General features: G+C 34.7%; 1 protein-coding gene across 1 annotated transcript in view; it reads left to right on the forward strand.

The window, feature by feature from the left end:
• Window positions 1–18,681, forward strand: part of itpr2 (inositol 1,4,5-trisphosphate receptor, type 2) — a 164,623-nt gene that overhangs the window by 90,901 nt on the left and 55,041 nt on the right. The window contains exons 38-42 of the mRNA XM_021467780.3: window positions 5,790–5,883; window positions 5,981–6,168; window positions 9,698–9,878; window positions 14,267–14,511; window positions 14,849–15,049. Of these exons, the coding sequence (XP_021323455.1) occupies window positions 5,790–5,883; window positions 5,981–6,168; window positions 9,698–9,878; window positions 14,267–14,511; window positions 14,849–15,049 (909 nt within the window). The remainder of the gene's footprint in view (window positions 1–5,789; window positions 5,884–5,980; window positions 6,169–9,697; window positions 9,879–14,266; window positions 14,512–14,848; window positions 15,050–18,681) is intronic.

The following is an 18,681-nucleotide window of genomic DNA, read 5'->3' on the forward strand; positions in this document are numbered from 1 at the left end:
TATATTTATACATATTTAATTTATTTTATTTTAAAGTAGTTTTTACTTACAGTATTATATTAATTTAGTATATATATTTTTGAGAAAATTGACTTTTAAATAAGTGAATAAATGTGTTAAGTGCCTGTTAAGTGAGCCAATAGAACCAAAAAATTGTATTTATTATATAAATTATCACGTAGCTGGATTGTTTTTATTTTTAGTATTAATTGTATTTTTTTGTATAAATATCTAATTAATTTTTTTTCTGTTTTCCTGTAAAATGTACACTGGCTGCTTTCAGTTACTTGTATTTTTTATTTATTTATTTATTTTTGGTCTTTTCCTGAAGTTGATAAACTGAGTTTTGTTTTTGTTCGTTTTTTATTGTTTTCATACTTGTACATATTTAATTTGTTTTATTTTCAAATTGTTTTATTTATTTAGTATTTTTGTATATATTTTATTGTAAAAATTTGCCATTTAAGTAATTTTTTTATCGACGAAACAGAAATATTTATTTTTTATATAAATAATTGTCATGTAGCTTTTTTACTTTTATTTTCACTATTAATTGTAATTTTTTGCATACATATTTAATTTTAAATAATTTTTCAATAGTTTTTACTTTATTTTGAAAAATAAATTAGTGTATATATTTTTGTATAAATTTGACAGTTAAGGAAAATTAAATCAATGAAACCAAAATATTTAATTGTTTATATGAATAATTGTCACATAGCTGTATTATTTTTATTTTTACTATTATTTGTAATTTGTTTTGCATGCATATTTAATTTGTAAATAATTTTGTTTATTTTGATTAGTTTTTGGTTTATTTTGTATAATAAATTAGTATATATTTTTGTTTGAATTTGCCATTTAATTAAGTGAAAAAATGTATCAATAAAATCAAAATATTTAATTGTTGTAAAAATAATTGTCATGTGGCTCTGTTTTTATTTTTATTTTTAATTGTGTTTTTATTTTTCATACAGATTCCATTTAAAATAATTGTACTTATTGTTAAATAGTTTTTACTTTATATTGTATAATAATTTTGTATGTTTTTTTATATATATATATAAATGTGCCATTTAAGTAAGTAAACTACATTTTTTTAATTAATGGAAACCAAATTATTGTTTTTTTTATAGAAATAATTGTCACATAACTATTTTTTTTATTTTTACGATTAATTGTATTTTTATTTCATATACACATTTAAATTTAAATAATTGTACTTGTTTTTAAAGTAGTTTTTACTTTATTTAATATAAAGCTTGAGTGGGGCAAAGCAGTGACGCAGTAGGTAGTGCTGTCACCTCACTTCAATAAGGTCACAGGTTCAAGCCTAGGCTAGGTCAGTTGGTGTTTCTGTGTGGAGTTTGCATGTTCTCCCTGCATTTGCCTAGGTTTCCTCCTGGTGCTCCGGTTACCCCCACAGTCTAAAGACGTGGTACTGGTGGGTCGGCTAAATTGGCCGTAGTGTATGTGTGTGAATTCAAGAGTTCACACTTAGCTGATGATTGATTATAAGCAAGTTTGGCATGCTGTCCCGGTAGAGAGCCCTGAGCTCAAAGGTTCTTGAGCCCTGGGCTCCCTCTCGTTTGAAGGGCGAGAGGGGAGCCTTGAGCTCAGGTAGATCTCGACAACTCCCCCTTGATAAAAACTGATGACTAAAAATTGAATTCTATGAAAATATATGCTGCAGGGTGAGAGATTAACTGTAGTGAAAAATTTAGATTTATCAATTTACTTGTTGTGCATGTTTTTGGAATGTGGGAGGAAACCGGAGGACCCGGGGAAAACCCACGCAAGCACGAGAAGAACATGCAAACTACGCACAGAAACGACCACCGGCCTGTTAAAGGACTAGAACCGGTGACGTTTTTGCTGTGCTGCCCTATGCAGGGAAAGGTGAAGAGGTAGGGGTGGAAGGGGGGATTCTTCAAATCGAAGATGACTGTAGTGAAAAAACACTGGCTCTTTATAGTGGTTTGGAATGGCCTGATTGGTGGATCATGCATGCTAATGCAGAACCAGCCGTGTTCAATCATAATCACGTGCTCCTATCGAAAATAGTTTATAAATAAACTTCACTGAGTGTGTATGGATGTTTCCCAGAGATGGGTTGCAGCTGGAAGGGCATCTGCTGCGTAAAACATATGCTGGATAAGTTAGCGGTTCATTCCACTGTGGCGACCACAGATTATGAAAGGGACTAACCCGAAAAAAAAATGAATGAATGAATGAAGCTTGAGTGTTTTTTGTATTAATTTACCATTTAATTAAGTAAAAAGAATGATTAAAAACAATAAAAAGGAAATATTCAATTGTTTATTAGTTATCCTTGCGTAACTGTATTATTTTTATTAATTGTAATTTTATATTTAATTTTAATTTATTATAATTTGGTTAGATTTAAATTATTTGGCTATTTAATTGCTTAGTTATTGTTGTAATTCTTTTTTAATGAAACATCATGTCAGACTCTGCCATCATTGACATTTCATTAGTACCTGTTACTATAATGACATTCATCATTAATGACCATTGCATTAAGTGCTTTACCTTCTCGAACGTTTTCATACAAACAACATTCAAGTCACTTCTAATACTAATAAGCAGCACAAGCCGAGAGTCACACCTGTTGATAAACACATTCGCCAATCTCAAACCCCAACCTTATTAATGCAGACTTTCAATCTGAAAAACAACACTGAAAATAGCTTCAGCAAACCCCAGACAGATGTAGAAAAGCGAGAGAACGAGGCAGACAGGAAAGAAAAGAAAGAACATTGGGCCAAAAGACAAAGAGTGGATCAGTAGCTCCTCTCCCGTGCCTTCCTCGTGATCTCTCAGCAAGACGCCACCAGGTGTTACATAACTCTCTCTCTCTTTCTCTTTCACACGTTCAGCTTCTCTCCCACTGGGAAACAGATTTTCTGGGCTCCCGTCTGCTCTCTACCTTCATCACTCGCTCTCTCTCTCCCTCTGCTTCCCAGAGTATTCGCTACACTTCTGCCATAATTACAGCAATTACTACAGCTTATACTAGTTACGTAAAACTTCTCCCATGTGAGTCTGTGTTTATTCCGCACAGTTGCAAAAAAAAAAAAAAACAAAAAAAAAAAAACGTTGATGTGTGATGAGAATCAAAATGAACAGGAAATTAGGGGAAACACTTTAGCTGTCATTCACTAATGCAGTGCTTCCCAAAGTGAGGGTCACGGGACGATGACAGAGGGTTGCTTGGTGATTTCAAAAGTCAAATAAATGTTTACTTTATTTAATTTTAACTATTAGAATTACCATATTTTAGCCAGAATCCACACAAGATAAAAATAGTCGTTTTTAATTGTAAAAAAACAACAACATGCAAATGAAAAGCCACCAGCCTTTAATTATTTGTTCATAGGATTGATGTGTTTACTTTAGATTAACCACACAGCACTAGCAGAAGCTAAAGCTCCAGGTTCAACTTTCTGACACCTTTATGGCAATCAAATACATTAACAATAATACAAATGAATATTGAGATGATCTCTGATTAGCAATTATCTCCAAAATTAAACCAAGAATAGACTCCACCAGTCTCTTTAGCTGAGGTCAATATTAAATTAAACAAATCAATAAATGACTATAAAATTGACTGTTTTTTTGTGTTGTCAATATGCTCGTGTTTGTATAGGCCTGTTGTGGTATAAGCAACGTTTGCATATTTATAACCACCTATAAGAATAATTTGGGGCTTGCGAGTCACTGGCATTGTTATTTTAGGGGTCACGGACTGAAAAGTTTGGGAACCCCTGAACTATTGGACCATTATTTGAATGTATTTCCTAACACAAACACAATTGCTAATATATTTCTTATGGTATTATTTATCCTTGTTAATGTCATGTGTGTTGTCTAATGTTGACAAGCACGACTTTGGATATGAATAATGCATTAGTAAATGTTGAACTGTGATTAACTGATGCTTTACCAGATTATTCCTACTTAGTTAATGCTAGTAAACACATTAACTACCAAAGCAAGAATTCCTTTTTTTATGCACAAAAATTGAAAAATAATTAATAATTAATAGCAAACTAGATTAAAGATTAAGTTTTGTTTTTTAGTATTAAAAAAGACTGTTGAGTGCATGTTAAGCTATCTTATTATGCTTAGGTTTGCACTTTTTTATGAGGTTAAAGAATTTAGCTTCCTTGGTTTGTAAAATGAAATGAAGTGTTAAAGTTTTCAGCTTTTAAATCCACAAATGAAAGTAGGATTACAGTAGGATTGCAGTGACTCAGAAGGCCGGTAGCCAGTCTGGTGAAAGGGATGGTTCTTTTTTCTCAAAAAGTGGATCTTTTTGCAGCTATTCACTTTATTTAACATTAAATTTTGAGGTTCAAATACTGCATTTAATGACATCTTGCACTATCTTGAGCTGGATTCATTTGTCAGATTGTCATCATAACCACCCTTTTTGATGTACACTTTTTTTTCCTATTGAATTTTTTAAAAAATATTTCTTTACTCAAAATATTTAGGAAAAATATGTCATCGTTAGAAAAAAAATGTGATATAGTTTTAAGTTAACAACTGTAGCCTGTCCTCATTTATTAGGCAAACTGAGCAGCTCATTCAACTTTCCTGTCAAAATTTGAATATTGAACAATTAAAACATAATCATAATGTAGAGCTTGATGATTTTTTCCAGCCTCTTTTGTAAAAAAAGTACATTTGAAAGTGAATTTATAACAACACTAGCCAAATTATTACTATAATTAACTTTATTATGGCCCACTTTTGGTGCTTCACTCTTTTTTTATTGGTCATGTTTTTCTTTCAAGAGTAAGGTCCAAGATTTACAATAAAAGTTCCTTGTAAAAATACAGAATAGGTCACTGAAAGATGACTTCACTTATGTCAGATTCTGCTTGGTCTTAAAGCCTTAGATGTTTTAATTTTTTAAATTTAATTTATTCATTTATTTATTTATTGGTGGGTTATTTTTATAATTTATGATGGCTTAGCAATCAAAATAAGATAAAAGAGCTAATGTAAGGGACAAATTCTAGACCATTGTTAGTGGGTGTGGGTCTTTTGTACTGTTTGGGTTTGTAGTTATAAAATCTTATAAAAGATTTTTTTATTATAAGATGGTGTCATTTACATTCGGTTCACTGATCACTTAAAGGAATGACTTAAAATCAGTTATAATTTATGCACCCTTCACTAGTAACGGACTGGTTTGAGTTTTTCTTCGGCTGCACACAAGAGAAAATATTTTGAAAAATGTTGAAAACCTGTTACTGTTGACTGCTGTCGTGCTTTCTTTTCCTACCGTGGAGGTCAAAGGTTACAGGATTCAAACATTTTTACAAATGTCTTCTTCTTTGTTAATCAGAAAAAAATCACTTTTGTATCATTAATTATGTTTATGAATAATATACAGGGTCTTTTAAAAGTATGTGCATTTAAACAACAGGAAATACAGCTGAAATATTAATTATATAGTTTTCAACTTTAAAATATCATTTGATTAAAGGAGAATATGTAAATTATACTCTGATGGCAGGGCTAAATTTTCAGTGTAGTGTTTTCATAAAAAATGATAGTAAACAATACAGTAATGTTACAGAAATTAATGTTATATATTTACATATTTCATTTAGTTTTATTCTATTAAATATTTATATTGATATTATTTATTTTGTATTTTGCAATTTTATTTATTTATTAGTTTTAATTCTTATGTTTTTGTGAATAATTTTCTTACATTTATTTTTAATCCCTCTTTTGTGTCTGTTCAGGGCAATGCACTGAGGAAGAGTCTCCTTGCTCACTACTTCGGGAACCACACCAAAGCCCTGGAGTACAGCAGCAGCAACAGCTCATCATCTGGAGGTGCGACTCGCAGAACTCCATCAGCTCCCAATACTGTAGATACAAGCTGACACATAACATCTGCCACTCTCTGGCTTCTATCTGTATGTGTGTATAGGTGGCTCTCCAGGACAGGACTCTGATAAACCAGGCACAAGCTTAGCAGATATCCAGTGTGTGCTGGACAATGTCGGAGCTTCCGAGCTGGTCGTCGACCTCATAGTCAGCACTAAAAATGACCGGATCTTTGAGGAGAGCATTTTACTGGGCATCGCACTGCTGAGAGGAGGGAATACACAAATTCAGGTACATACGTGTGCTGCTAAACAGGTCATGAGATGTTGAAGCAAAACAGCCTTGATTTTTGTTTTTGATACACAGTTGAAGAAAAAATGATCTCTTCTGGTAAATGTTTTAATTATTTTATTGAAATCTTTTCCCATTTTAGTACATCAAACATGACTTTTGAAATATTTGAAAAACTTAAATTAAATTTCACTGGTGGTATTTTGGGGATTTACACCTACCTAACTTTAAATAGTAACAGTTCCTGACTCCAGTAAGCTACAAACACAAATTATGTAGTATTGGAAGGAAGACACTTTGATCTTTACTGTGGTAAAAGGGGAAGTTGCATGTTAAAAATATAAAAAGTTATACATTATGAATTCATGAGAAAAAAAATGGTATTCTGTTCAATATTTGTTTTTCCATATACAAACATAGGAAAACATGAATGTAATGTCCTATAAAAAAATGACTTGAAAGCCAATGAGTTTGTATTTCAAATTTGATGAAGATAGCATGCAAAATGAGATTTCTGTAAAAAGTTTTCCGAGACTATATCGGTGTCCTTCTTTCCCTCACCGTCAGAGGCACTTTCTCAAAAATGACCATCCCAAACTAAAACATTAACACTTGCTGAATATTTGTTTCTACATTTACAGTTCATGTTTTTGGAAAGAAGACACTTTGCGCTTTATTATCCTTCATCTAGAGTTTATAATGCTCAAAATGAAAAACGTTATAGTTGCCTAAGTAATGTAAAAACACTTTAATGTTCTCCTTTTTATAAACCAGTAATGCCCAAACTTGGGTTCATGAGCCAAAGTTGGCCCTTTGTATCTTTTGATTTGGCCCACCAGAGGGAAAATGATTGGGAAGGTTGGGGAATGCCTTTAAAAGAGATTTTCATTTCTATTTTAATATAACCTTTTGTTTGTTTGTTTTGTTTGTTTCTTTGTTTGTTTCATTGTTGAGCTACAAAAAAGCAAACTGAAATTAAATCTTCTTGTCCTCTTCTTTGGCCCTAGTCCCGTATGGTTGCGGGGTCACCTCTTTTGGAGCAAGTTCTCCATTTAGATTTGGCCATATGATAACAACTTTTTTACACATTCCAGCCGGCCTGTGGTCTGAGCCTGTCACCCCATACACTCATACACTCATACACTACGGACAATTTAGCCTACCCAATTCACCTGCAGCATGTCTTTGGACTGTGGGGGAAACCGGAGCACCCGGAGGAAACCCACGCGAACGCAGGGAAAACATGCAAACTCCTCACAGAAATGCCAACTGAGCCGAGGTTCGAAACGGCAAACCAACAAATTCTTGCTGTGAGGCGACAGCACTACCTACTGCGCCACTGCTTCCCCCCAAACTGAAATTAAATGTTTTAATTAAATGTGGTAAATGAAACATAGTGTCACTTAACGAATAGAGGACAAAGCAGAAGACATCAGTGTGCAAATTAAGGCAAAGACAGGTTCAGCAGGACTAGTGTATTTGGCCTTGGACTCCATTGTTTTATAAATAGATTTTTTTAATGGTTTTATTGTAATAGCATATTAAAATAACATACATTTTCAAACAATATGAATACATGATTAAGTAGTTAAAGTAATTATTTCAATTTAGTTTTAAATATTATAAAATAAATCACGCATATTTACCTTCTGCCCACTGCTCTCAGTCAAGCTTGGATTTTGGCCCTTCGTAAGAAAACGTTTGGGCACCTCTGTTATATAAAGTATCTATGTAATCAATGTGTAAAAATGACTTGTTTGATAATAAGGTGACTTGTGACATCACAGTGGTTAGTTTACATATGTATAGGCTCTGTCCATTATTATTTGTTCAATTGAAACTTGCGAACACTTGATGTTCAGGTGACGTCAGAATTATTAGTGACATTTAAAGGCTTAACTAGGTTAATTGGGTTAACTAGGAAGGTTAGGGTAATTAGGCAAGTTATTGTATAAAGATGGTTTGTTCTGTAGACTATCAATGAAATAAATAGCTTAAGGGGGCTAATAATTTTTACCTTAAAATGTTTTTTTAAAAATTTAAACCTGCTTTTATTTTAGCCGAAACAAAACAAATAAGACTTTCTCCAGAAGAAAAAAAATATTATTAGACATATACCGTGAAAATTTCCTTGCTCTCTTAAACATCATCTTGGAAATATTTAAAAAAGAACAAATAATTCAAAGGGGAGCTAATAATTCTGACTTCTACTGTAAGTGTTGCACCGCCTCATGTCAATCAAACTGACGTAAATAAAATCACTAGAGCTGTGGCAAGTATAGTTCAAGACTTTTGTTTTGTAAGTGAGGCAAAGTGTAATAGTGTAATGGTCTTAAAGAAAATATGAATGGAATATTTAAGTTAATGATATTGTCAAAATGTTGTCAAATTGTGAATGTTGTCAAAAGACTTACCTCAATTTACTTGTCAATAGTTTGTTTGCTACACAAAGTCAATCAAAACGCTGCTGTCTTATGCCGAGTTCAGACTGCATGATTTTCAAAGTAGTCGTGTCACAGATGTTTTCACACTGCATGACTATCTGGGCTAGATTTTCGTCGCTGCTTTGTTTACACTGCAAGATGGTTCGGCGACATGGACATTCACATTGCATGACTTTACTATAGAAAGAATCGCCGACAACTTCGTCCAAACTACGTCTCACAGCCAAAAACATGTAGTATATCTTTTGTTATTAACTACATAATGAGAAAGAAGCCTTTAATGGAGTAGAACATGTACATGTTTGCACACCTGGGTTTAAAGGGAATTATCCATTTCTCCTCAACGTTGATAATAAACTAATTTCTTTCTGTATGAAACGTCAAACAGACACGGTTGCTCCTGAGTCCTGTCAAACCTCCACTAGTTTTCCCTCCATTTCGTGGGTCCAAATAAACCGAAAAAGAGTGCTTTTAACTTTAACTCCCCAGCCTCCCTCTGGCCTGCAGCAGGTAAACACACACGCACACACAAGTGAAAGCTGCTCTCTCATTGGCTGTAGGCGATGGCTGATGTTATTTTCAGTCAAAACTCATTTCACACGGCATGATTTGAATCGCCGACAGCTCCAGATATTAAGCACGCCAAATATCTCACAGGCATCGGCGACTCATCGGCGATTCTCTCAGATCGCGTCTTTGATCGTTCATACTGTGTGATTGTCACTCACGTGCACGAGCAGCGATTTGCCTGTGATTTCAGGCATTTGTCGGCGATTTCTCAAAACCTGTCGGCGAGCCAAAATCGGGGCTAAAATCACGCAGTCTGAACTAGGCATTACTGACAAGCCTTAAATGACCCAACTCTTAAAATCAAGTCTTTTAGCCAGGAAGGTCCAAATGAAGGTTGAAAATAATTGTTTTTCTGTTTAAATGTTTGTTTGTTTTTAGTGTAAACTTTACTTGCATTATAAGCAAACTTCAAGAAACAACATTTAAAAAAATCCATGTCATGACCTTTTTAACTAATTTATAACTGGCCATCTCGAAAACCTAGGTAAAGTTTTTTCTTATGCGTGTCTGTGCAGAACTCATTTCACAATCAATTGCACAAGCAGAAGAAGTCTGAGAAGTTCTTCAGGGTCTTCTATGAGCGCATGGAGCAGGCCCAGAAGGAGATCCGTTCCAGCGTCTCTGTCAACATGTTTGAGCTCAGCTGCAGGAAGAGGGAGGAGGAGAGCGAGGGCTCCGGGATCAGACATAAGAAAGGTACACTGAAGCTTTCACTAGAAATATGAGGAAAATAGATTTCAACAGGGTTTTGCATTGTGAAAACTGACAAATCGTATCCAGGTAATGTACAGGTATATGGCAAAACTATTTCTTAGTAAAAATGTTTTCTACTGAAACTGTGTAGTTTTTAAAAGAACATGAGCGGCAAATCCGGATTAAACCATTTCCAGATTCGAAAAGCTCTCGAGTAAATAATGTTTCTTACAAACGTATTTGTGTTGCGTGATAGCAGACCACTGTAATCCACACGTGAGTCCAGCTGCACTCTCATAGCGGGGAATGCAAATTATAAATGCAACACTGACGACCCATGTGTCCGAACAATACTTTTTCTTCCACTTGTTTTAATTACGGTTGGCAACACAACATGGCGTCTCTCTGCTTTCTGAACACTGTAACAGGTAAACAGGTCTTCGAAGCTATCATGCATATTAATGAAGTTGCACCTTATGCACAATAGAACGAGCTGATTGGTTTGAACCATGTCTATCTCTTGAATTATTGATGAAAGACATCACGTTGTACCTGCTAGTACAGACAGCCAGTCTGCACGCTGGAATTCACACAAGGATGTGTGCCGTCTAATCTAATTTCTTTTCAAATCGGAAGCACGAATTTGCTTGAAATAACGTATAAACAACAAATTTTCACTTCCTTGTAAAATATTTATTCATTCATTTTCTTGTCAACTTAGTCCCTTTTTTAATATAGGGTTGCCACAGCGGAATGAACCGACAACTTATCCAGCAAGTTTTTACGCAGCGGATGCCCTTCCAGCTGCAACCCATCTCTAAGAAACACACACATTCACACACACACACACACTAGGGACAATTTAGTCTACCCAATTCACCTGTACCACATGTCTTTGGACTGTGGGGGAAACCGGAGCACCCGGAGGAAACCCACGCGAAGGCAGGGAGAACATGCAAACTCCACACAGAAATGCCAACTGAGCCGAGGTTAGAACCAGCGACCTTCTTGCTGTGAGGCGACAGTACTACCTACTGCGCCACTGCCTCGCCCTCCTTGTAAAATATGTTTGTCCTAATAGTGTTTTTAGCAGCGTGGGACATATATATGGCTTTCAACATCTCCAAAAATGTGTTTTGGTGTTTCTTGTCCTTTTAAGATTTTGCTTTCAAACATTGCTTTCCATGAAGTAAAAGTAAAATAACTTAAAAGTAAATTCTTTTCTAACTCTGGCAATATGTCTCCAACAAAGGAAGGCCCCAAAAGACCACAAAGCAGGTGTGATGTATTCAAGCCTAAAAATAAACCTTTAGAAATCACTTCAGTCTCTCACTGAAAATAGTCATGTCCTAATTGCAATGTTCTGCTTTATCATGCTTAAACCTAAAAACAAATCGGCATAGACTCTCTAAATGACACGCTTCGTCTGAAATAGAATAGGTCTCGTGAATGGCCTGTTTATCACAAACCAGTGTGCCTTAATACATAGCTTTTCATGTGAATGCGGTTCAGGCCTGAAGCAGTGTAAATGAAGGGACAGTCAGACATATGAATACTGTCTGTCCCTATTTCAACTGCTGCGATCTATATTCTCAGTCACATGAGGTCATGTGAGCAGCGTCTAGCACTTTATCAAAGGCCTGCTGTTAAGAAGCAGTGTTTTATTTAACACGTCTCATCGAGAAGGAAAGGAGTCCAAGTCCAGATTGTGTCAGGCGCTGTACTGTATGAGACAGAATCATTTAATGGAGAAATATTTTTGGTTACTTTCTGGTTGGGTTTTAAATAAAAAGCTTTAAATGTGGTGAAAATATTGATTTCTCTCAATAGCAATAGCTAAACATTTACCACAAATTATTTTGGATAGATCAATGTGTCATCATGCCGAGTCGAAGTGAGAAAAAAACAGTTCGATGATTACATTTTTTTAATTTATTAAATATTGGTGGGGTAAAAAAAAAATTATAAAAAAAATAAATAAATATTATATATATGTATCAGAATTATTAGTCCCCCTTTGATTTTGATTTTCTTTTTTAAATATTCCCGAAATAATGTTGAACAGAGCAAGGAAATTTTTTTACAGTATATCTGATAATATTTTTTCTTCTGGCGAAAGCCTTATTATTTTATTTAGGCTAAAACAAAAGCAGTTTTTAATTTTTTTAAAGCCATTTTATGGACAAAATTATTAATTATTACTTTAAGCTATATATATCATGATGATAAAAATATCTGGTTTTAATATAATTTACTGTCATCATGGCAAGGATAAAATAAAAACAGTTATTATAGAAAAGTTAATAAAACTATTATGTTTAAAAATGTGTTGAAAATATTTGCTCTCTGTTAAACAGAAATTGGGGAAAAATAAACAGGAGGGCTAATAATTCTGACTTTAACTGTATATTATTACTGAGAAATATGCTTGACTAACTTATTGAACATCTCACCAAATATTCATAACATTAATTAGTTTTTTGTAGTTGTCGGGGGTAATTTGTATTCAGCTTTAATCAAGTGCCAAACTGATTCGTTCAAAATACAGATTCATTCGGGAACAAACTGGATTTGCTCCTGAATGAATCAGTTTCATATTAGATTCAATTGCTGTTTTTCCGATTTGTTCAAATTTTCTGATTTTTAAATCCATCAAAGAAAATATAATATTTAGGCCCAATACCACTTCTACGCCTTAGCCCTTACCCCTACCCCTCGCTTTGCGTATTCATGTGAAGGTGTAGGGGTGTCCCAATTGTCTTTAGATTAACGGCGTAGGGCTAAGGGGAATGGCTTGATAGCCCTTGAAACTGAGATTTTTCAGAACCACACTCAAAATCAAGAGGTATGAAAATTTCCCAAAATACACCATCTACAACGCTAGCATGGCTATACAAGGAAGTCAGGAGATGCACAAATTCTTTTTTTTTTGTCATTATTACGAATTTTTGCAACAAACAAGCACATGTTTTAAAACATTCATAATGGCATTCGTGTATATAATTCATTATCACTCTTGTATAGTAGTCCCAGAACATACGTTCACATCTGACACTCAATGACACTCGAATACTCTGTCAGAACAGTCAAGTTGCTGGGAATGACCTTTTTACCATGTCTGGTATAATGTTAATCTTGTTAGTGTTCGTATGTTTACATAGTTGAATAAGGCCACAGTACAGTTATGAGCTTATTGCCACATTAAATGGTTATGATAACATGATATCATTGTCTTCAGGGATTTCCTGAAGATAAATACCCAAAAATTAAAGAACTGAAATAAGTACAGCAGTCACTTTCATCAGTCTCGTATGAAGCAAGAGATCGATGGATGATGTGTGTGAATGTTGTAGTGGTGTCCCATTTCTTAGGGGTAAATTTTGAAGCCCTTCCCCTTCACACTCTGGCTGTTTCTCAATTCCAAGAACGCAGAGAACAGACTTGTGTACTTGTGGAGACCGGTCTTGTCAGGTCTCCTACGAATGAACTCGGGAGACCGTGAGAACAGTTCTTCACTGGTTCTTCTTGATGGTCGCATGGCACTTACGCATTTTTAATGTAAAATTATTTTTAAAAAATGCTGTATGAATTACAGCATTCATACAATATTTTTTGTTTTTTTCCTCTTTTCACTATACGTAACATGCACAAGAGCCTTACAAATATACTTTCCACAAGACACATAAAACAGTTAAATTTCAGCAAATAAACACTTAATGTGTTTATGTCTTTATAAAGATTTTCATGTTAATGTTTACTTTCCCCATATCATTTAGGGAAGCTCCTGAGATAAACAAATTATATCTCTGAACTTTAATAATAAACCTATATTATAAAATGCTGCACTTCCCGCCTCCTTTATTCAGCCGCAATGGCTTCTTGGATTTCCTGAGCAAATTCTGGTCTGCATCCAAATTCTCAAGTCTGCATCCAGGCATCCAGGATATCAAGAACACATCCATGAACTTTCATGCGTCCTCCGTTCTTGCGGTCTTGAGTTTTGGAACTGAACTTTGGCAGTTGGTTGGCAGACATTTCACGATTTCATATTGAGAAACAGCCTTTGTTTCAAGGACCAAGGGGAAGGGGTAGGGGTACAAAAATAAAATTGGGATTGGGCCTAAATCTGAAGTACTAAAATAAAAGGCTGAACACAAAATAGAAGTATGAAACAAACAAAAATGACAGAAAAACCTTCTTAATAAAACTTAAATATTTCAGTAAAATTTTAAATAAAATAAAATGTTAACAGACAAACTAAAAAAATAAAAGCCAATAAAACATATAAGCCAATAAAACATTAACATATAATAGGATTAAAACTAACAAATTCATGTATATGATAATTTCATAACCTGAAGTTGTTGTTTTTTTTTTCTTGTAATATGAAGTGCGAGACTCCTTGCACCTCAGAGAAGAGATGCGGGGTCAGCTTAAAGACGCCTCCTCTGTGACCTCCAAAGCCTACAGCACCTTTCGCCGGGAATGGGACCCTGACATTGAAGCAGTGGGAACAACAGGAGATGCGACAGAGGAAGTGGTCGAGGAAATCCAAATGAGCCAGGCCATCACCATCATGAAGCCCATCTTACGCTTCCTTCAGCTGCTCTGTGAAAATCACAACAGAGACCTTCAGGTGATCTAAAACTTTTATTGCTCATCTTTTTGACTCTGAGCCATTTTATTAGTACTCATGTTAGCTGTACCCTACAAGTTGAGATACACCATGTTCTTACAAGTAAAATCCTGGTTTTGTGTCAGAAATTAAATCCCTAAATTAATGATTTTTACCAATGTGACGCCAATAAGCACCTTGTTGTTAGAAAAGATTTTTTTTTTGTCGTACAGATTCAGTATCTCAAGGGACCCCCGACCTAGTATGGACGAATCTGTCTAAATTGAGATGCCAATTACTGCCACTCAAAACTTGACTTGTGTTGTAAGTCCAAATTTTCCTGTTCTCTTGTATACAGAACTTTCTGCGAGATCAGAACAACAAAACCAATTATAACCTGGTGTGTGAGACGCTGCAGTTTCTCGACTGTATCTGCGGCAGTACAACGGGTGGCCTGGGTCTGCTGGGGCTCTACATTAATGAGAGGAACGTGTACCTGGTCATACAGACACTAGAGACCATCACAGAGTACTGCCAGGGTCCTTGCCATGAAAATCAGGTATTGATGCACCATATTTGTTGGAAAACAGGATCAAATGTCCTTTTGTATGGAAAAGTAAGTGCAAATGTTGGGTGCTTTCACTCCTAGACTTTTGTTTTGGAACCTGTCTCGTTTGCCCAGTTAGCGCGGTTCGTTTGGCATATGTGAATCCAGCAATCGTGCTCTGATTCGCGTCATAGCAATTGGTCCGAGATTGCGTGAATGAGGTGTTCTTGGCTTGATTGAAACGAACTCTGGAGCGGATCAATTGTATTGAGAAAACAATACGATTCGGACCCAGCTATATCACAGTGTTTTATGGATATGTAATAGGCATACGGCTATATGAAGAGAGGGTTCCGGGAGTCTCCCGAAAATGCACATGACAGCTGAGCGGGACTCTGCAAAATAATTCGTGAAAGCCTGACCAATGTGAGGAGAGTTTACTCGCTCAATTTAATTGTAACAATTGAATCCCTGTTTCGTAACAAATGAATCGATTCACAATTGTGAAAGCACCCTTAGCACCATAGCCGAGTGTATTTATTTATTCATGATTTTATAATCAATATAAAATGAGTAGCCATACAAATAGCTGTATATCAGTTTGGCTGTTATTTACTGTGCAGTAAGTAACCATACCCATAATGGTGTACAGTACATAGGCATATCGCTCCAATATGAGTTTACTCTTGTGTTTATGCAACCGTTTGAAGTCACACTCTATTTTGGTGGTCCGTTTGTTGAATTAAGTTACATTGCATCTACATCCCTACTAAAAAAAAAAAACAGCTTAAACCAGCCTAGCTGGTTTTAGCTGGTACACCAGACTGGTTTTAGAGGGGTTTTGGACACTTCCAGGCTGGTTTCCTGCCATTTCCAGCCTGGTCTTAGCTGGGAGATGATCAGCTAAAACCAGCTTGACCAGCCAAACCAGGCTGGCAGTCCAGCCAAAACCAGCTGTGCCCAGCTAAGACCAGGCTGGAAATGTCTGGAAACCAGTCTGGAAGTGGCCAAAACCCCTCTAAAACCAGCCTGGTTGACCAGCTAAAACCAGCCAACCAGCTTAGGCCGGTTCAAGCTGTTTTTTTCAGGAGGGATGCCTACTAATTCATATTAGATTATAAGTAGACTGGTAGGCTGGGGTTAAGGTTAGTTGACATGTTCTTGCAAAGGTTCGTATAGTCAGTTAAATGTCTGTTGAAGGATCATATCAACAGATATTAAGCAGACAGTCTACTAATACCCAAATGAACCATCAAAATGATGTGTTACCCAGTTTGACAGTACAAGTGTGATTCAAATTTTGACTGGCGTATTGCTTTACATAGTGTATAACAATATCTTCGTAATGACAAAACAGACAATCAAGAATCTCAGATGAAAAATATAGTTATTTATAGTCAGTACTATAGTGTTTCTAAACCATAATATAATAAACCCTATGGCACTGTATATATTTATAACTATAAAAGTAAAGTTCGTAGACTAACTTTGTGGTCTGAAAGTTTGAAATAGCTTAAAAATTATTATTTATTATTATTATTATTATTATTTTTATTATTATTATTTTTTATGTTTGAAACAGTTGGTATAGATAGAAACCTACATATAGGTTAGCAGGTTTCTAGTATGGATTGGCATGTTTCTTGAGTCGTTGCTAAGGTGTTGCTAGGCGATTGCTAGGGTGTTCTGAGTGGTTGCTAGGGAGTTGCTAACATAAATAACCATTGTTCTAGTATTAATTAGCATGTTTCTAGTATAAATTAGCATGTTGTAAGCATGTTTCCAGTATGAATTAGCATGGCGATAGCTGTTTCTAGTATAAGCTAGCATGTTGTTAACATGAATTTGGTATGAATTAGCATGTTGCTAGTATGTTTATAGTATGAATTAGCATGTTACTAGTATGATTGGTATGTTTATTAGTAGATTGGTATATTGTAACTATGTTTGTAGTATAATTAGTATGTTAGTATTTTTGTTAGTATGTTTCTTATATGATGTCGTTTGTATGTTTCTAGTATGGATTGGTATATTGCTACTACTGTATGATTGGTATGTTGTTAGTATGTCTAATGTAACGTCAATGTCGTTTTTTACCATAGAAGTCTATGGGACAGTTGCTAGAGTGCCCTATAAGTGATTGTTAGGGTGTGGATAGTAAGTTGAAAGGTCATCAGTGGTTGGCAGATTGGTAGTCTGAGTTAAATGACTCCATCCTTAAGTGTGTGTGACCGTCTGGCACAATGTTATGAGGTCAAACAATTTGGTCCGATGTTAAGTCAATGGGACTTTTCCAAATTTTCTGGATCAGTTTTTAGAAAAACTATTAGTCGGATCAGTTGGAAAAAACATAGCAATTCGAGTCAGATCAGTTTGGAGGTTTGGTGGATGTAGAATGAATGGTCTAGGAGAAGATGCATTAGAAATTAGAAGAGGGAAGAATAATACTTTTATGGAATGTAACAGTATGTTGGCTTTCCCAAGCCACCATAATAATACCACAGTATTACATTTTTTTTTGTTAATGAACGGTACTGCATACTGTAGTATTAACTATAATAAACTGATAGACTGTAATACTGTAGTATACTTTAGCTTTTGCTAACGTAAATTGTTTGTGTAGTGTAATATATTTTATAATTGTAGAAAACTACAGTATTGGTTAAATTGTTCATACTGTTATAGTTTTTGTGGGACCCCAGCCACTATAGAATTATCACAACAGATGAATTCAAGTATTTTACTGTAGTGTAGTTCAAAACTTACTGTATTTACAGTAAATCACCATCGTATTTTTTTAAATTTGTGGGCATTTATTCAAGCAAATTTCATAATCAAACAAATCCAAAAGTTAAACTGCAGTGCTTTAGTAGTATGCAAGAGAGATTTTGGCCTCTCTTAATATAAATGTTTTTACAGTATGCCGTATATGTCATTAACCACTAATAACAGATCATTTTGGAATACAAAATACTTATATTAATTGCTACTATTATTTATATATATATATATATAATTTACTGAACAACAGTTATTAAATAACAATATGAAGATGGCAAGCAATTCTGATAGAATTTCTTAATTTTGAAAGATTTTAAACACTTAATTTATATAAGGTTATAAAACTTAACCTTTCCCCCGGTCAAATCTGTTTGCTCTGGAACAAATAACAGATGATTCAGACCAAATTTAGCTGTAGGATATGAGCCAAATGAATTACATTTTATGTTTAACCCAATCAGAGCCACCGGTAAATTCCAGAATATATGTCCATGGGAATGCTGAACATGAATGAAAAAACATGAAATACATAAATGATGAACATGCACTGTTTCTGAACTCATGTTCACAAATGTAATATTTTTATTTTTTCAAATAGAGCCTTTTCTTATAAAAACACAGATTTGACATTTAAGCAACTACATTCTCATCTAAAAATCCATTCAACAACTCAACAACAGCAGTATTTGTCCAACTACAATGAGTTTACTCATCAGCAATTTCACCCAAATGTGAGAAACTGCTACAAGCAATGTGAAAACCAACTGTGAAGGGGTTTCAAAAAGTATTTTCAATGTTTTTCAACCAAAGTATAAAAAAGTACTTTGTCATGAGTATATCAGGGCATTGAATTACTTTCAATT

This window comes from Danio rerio, chromosome 18 (assembly GCF_049306965.1).
Source record: "Danio rerio strain Tuebingen ecotype United States chromosome 18, GRCz12tu, whole genome shotgun sequence".
NCBI lineage: Eukaryota > Metazoa > Chordata > Actinopteri > Cypriniformes > Danionidae > Danio > Danio rerio.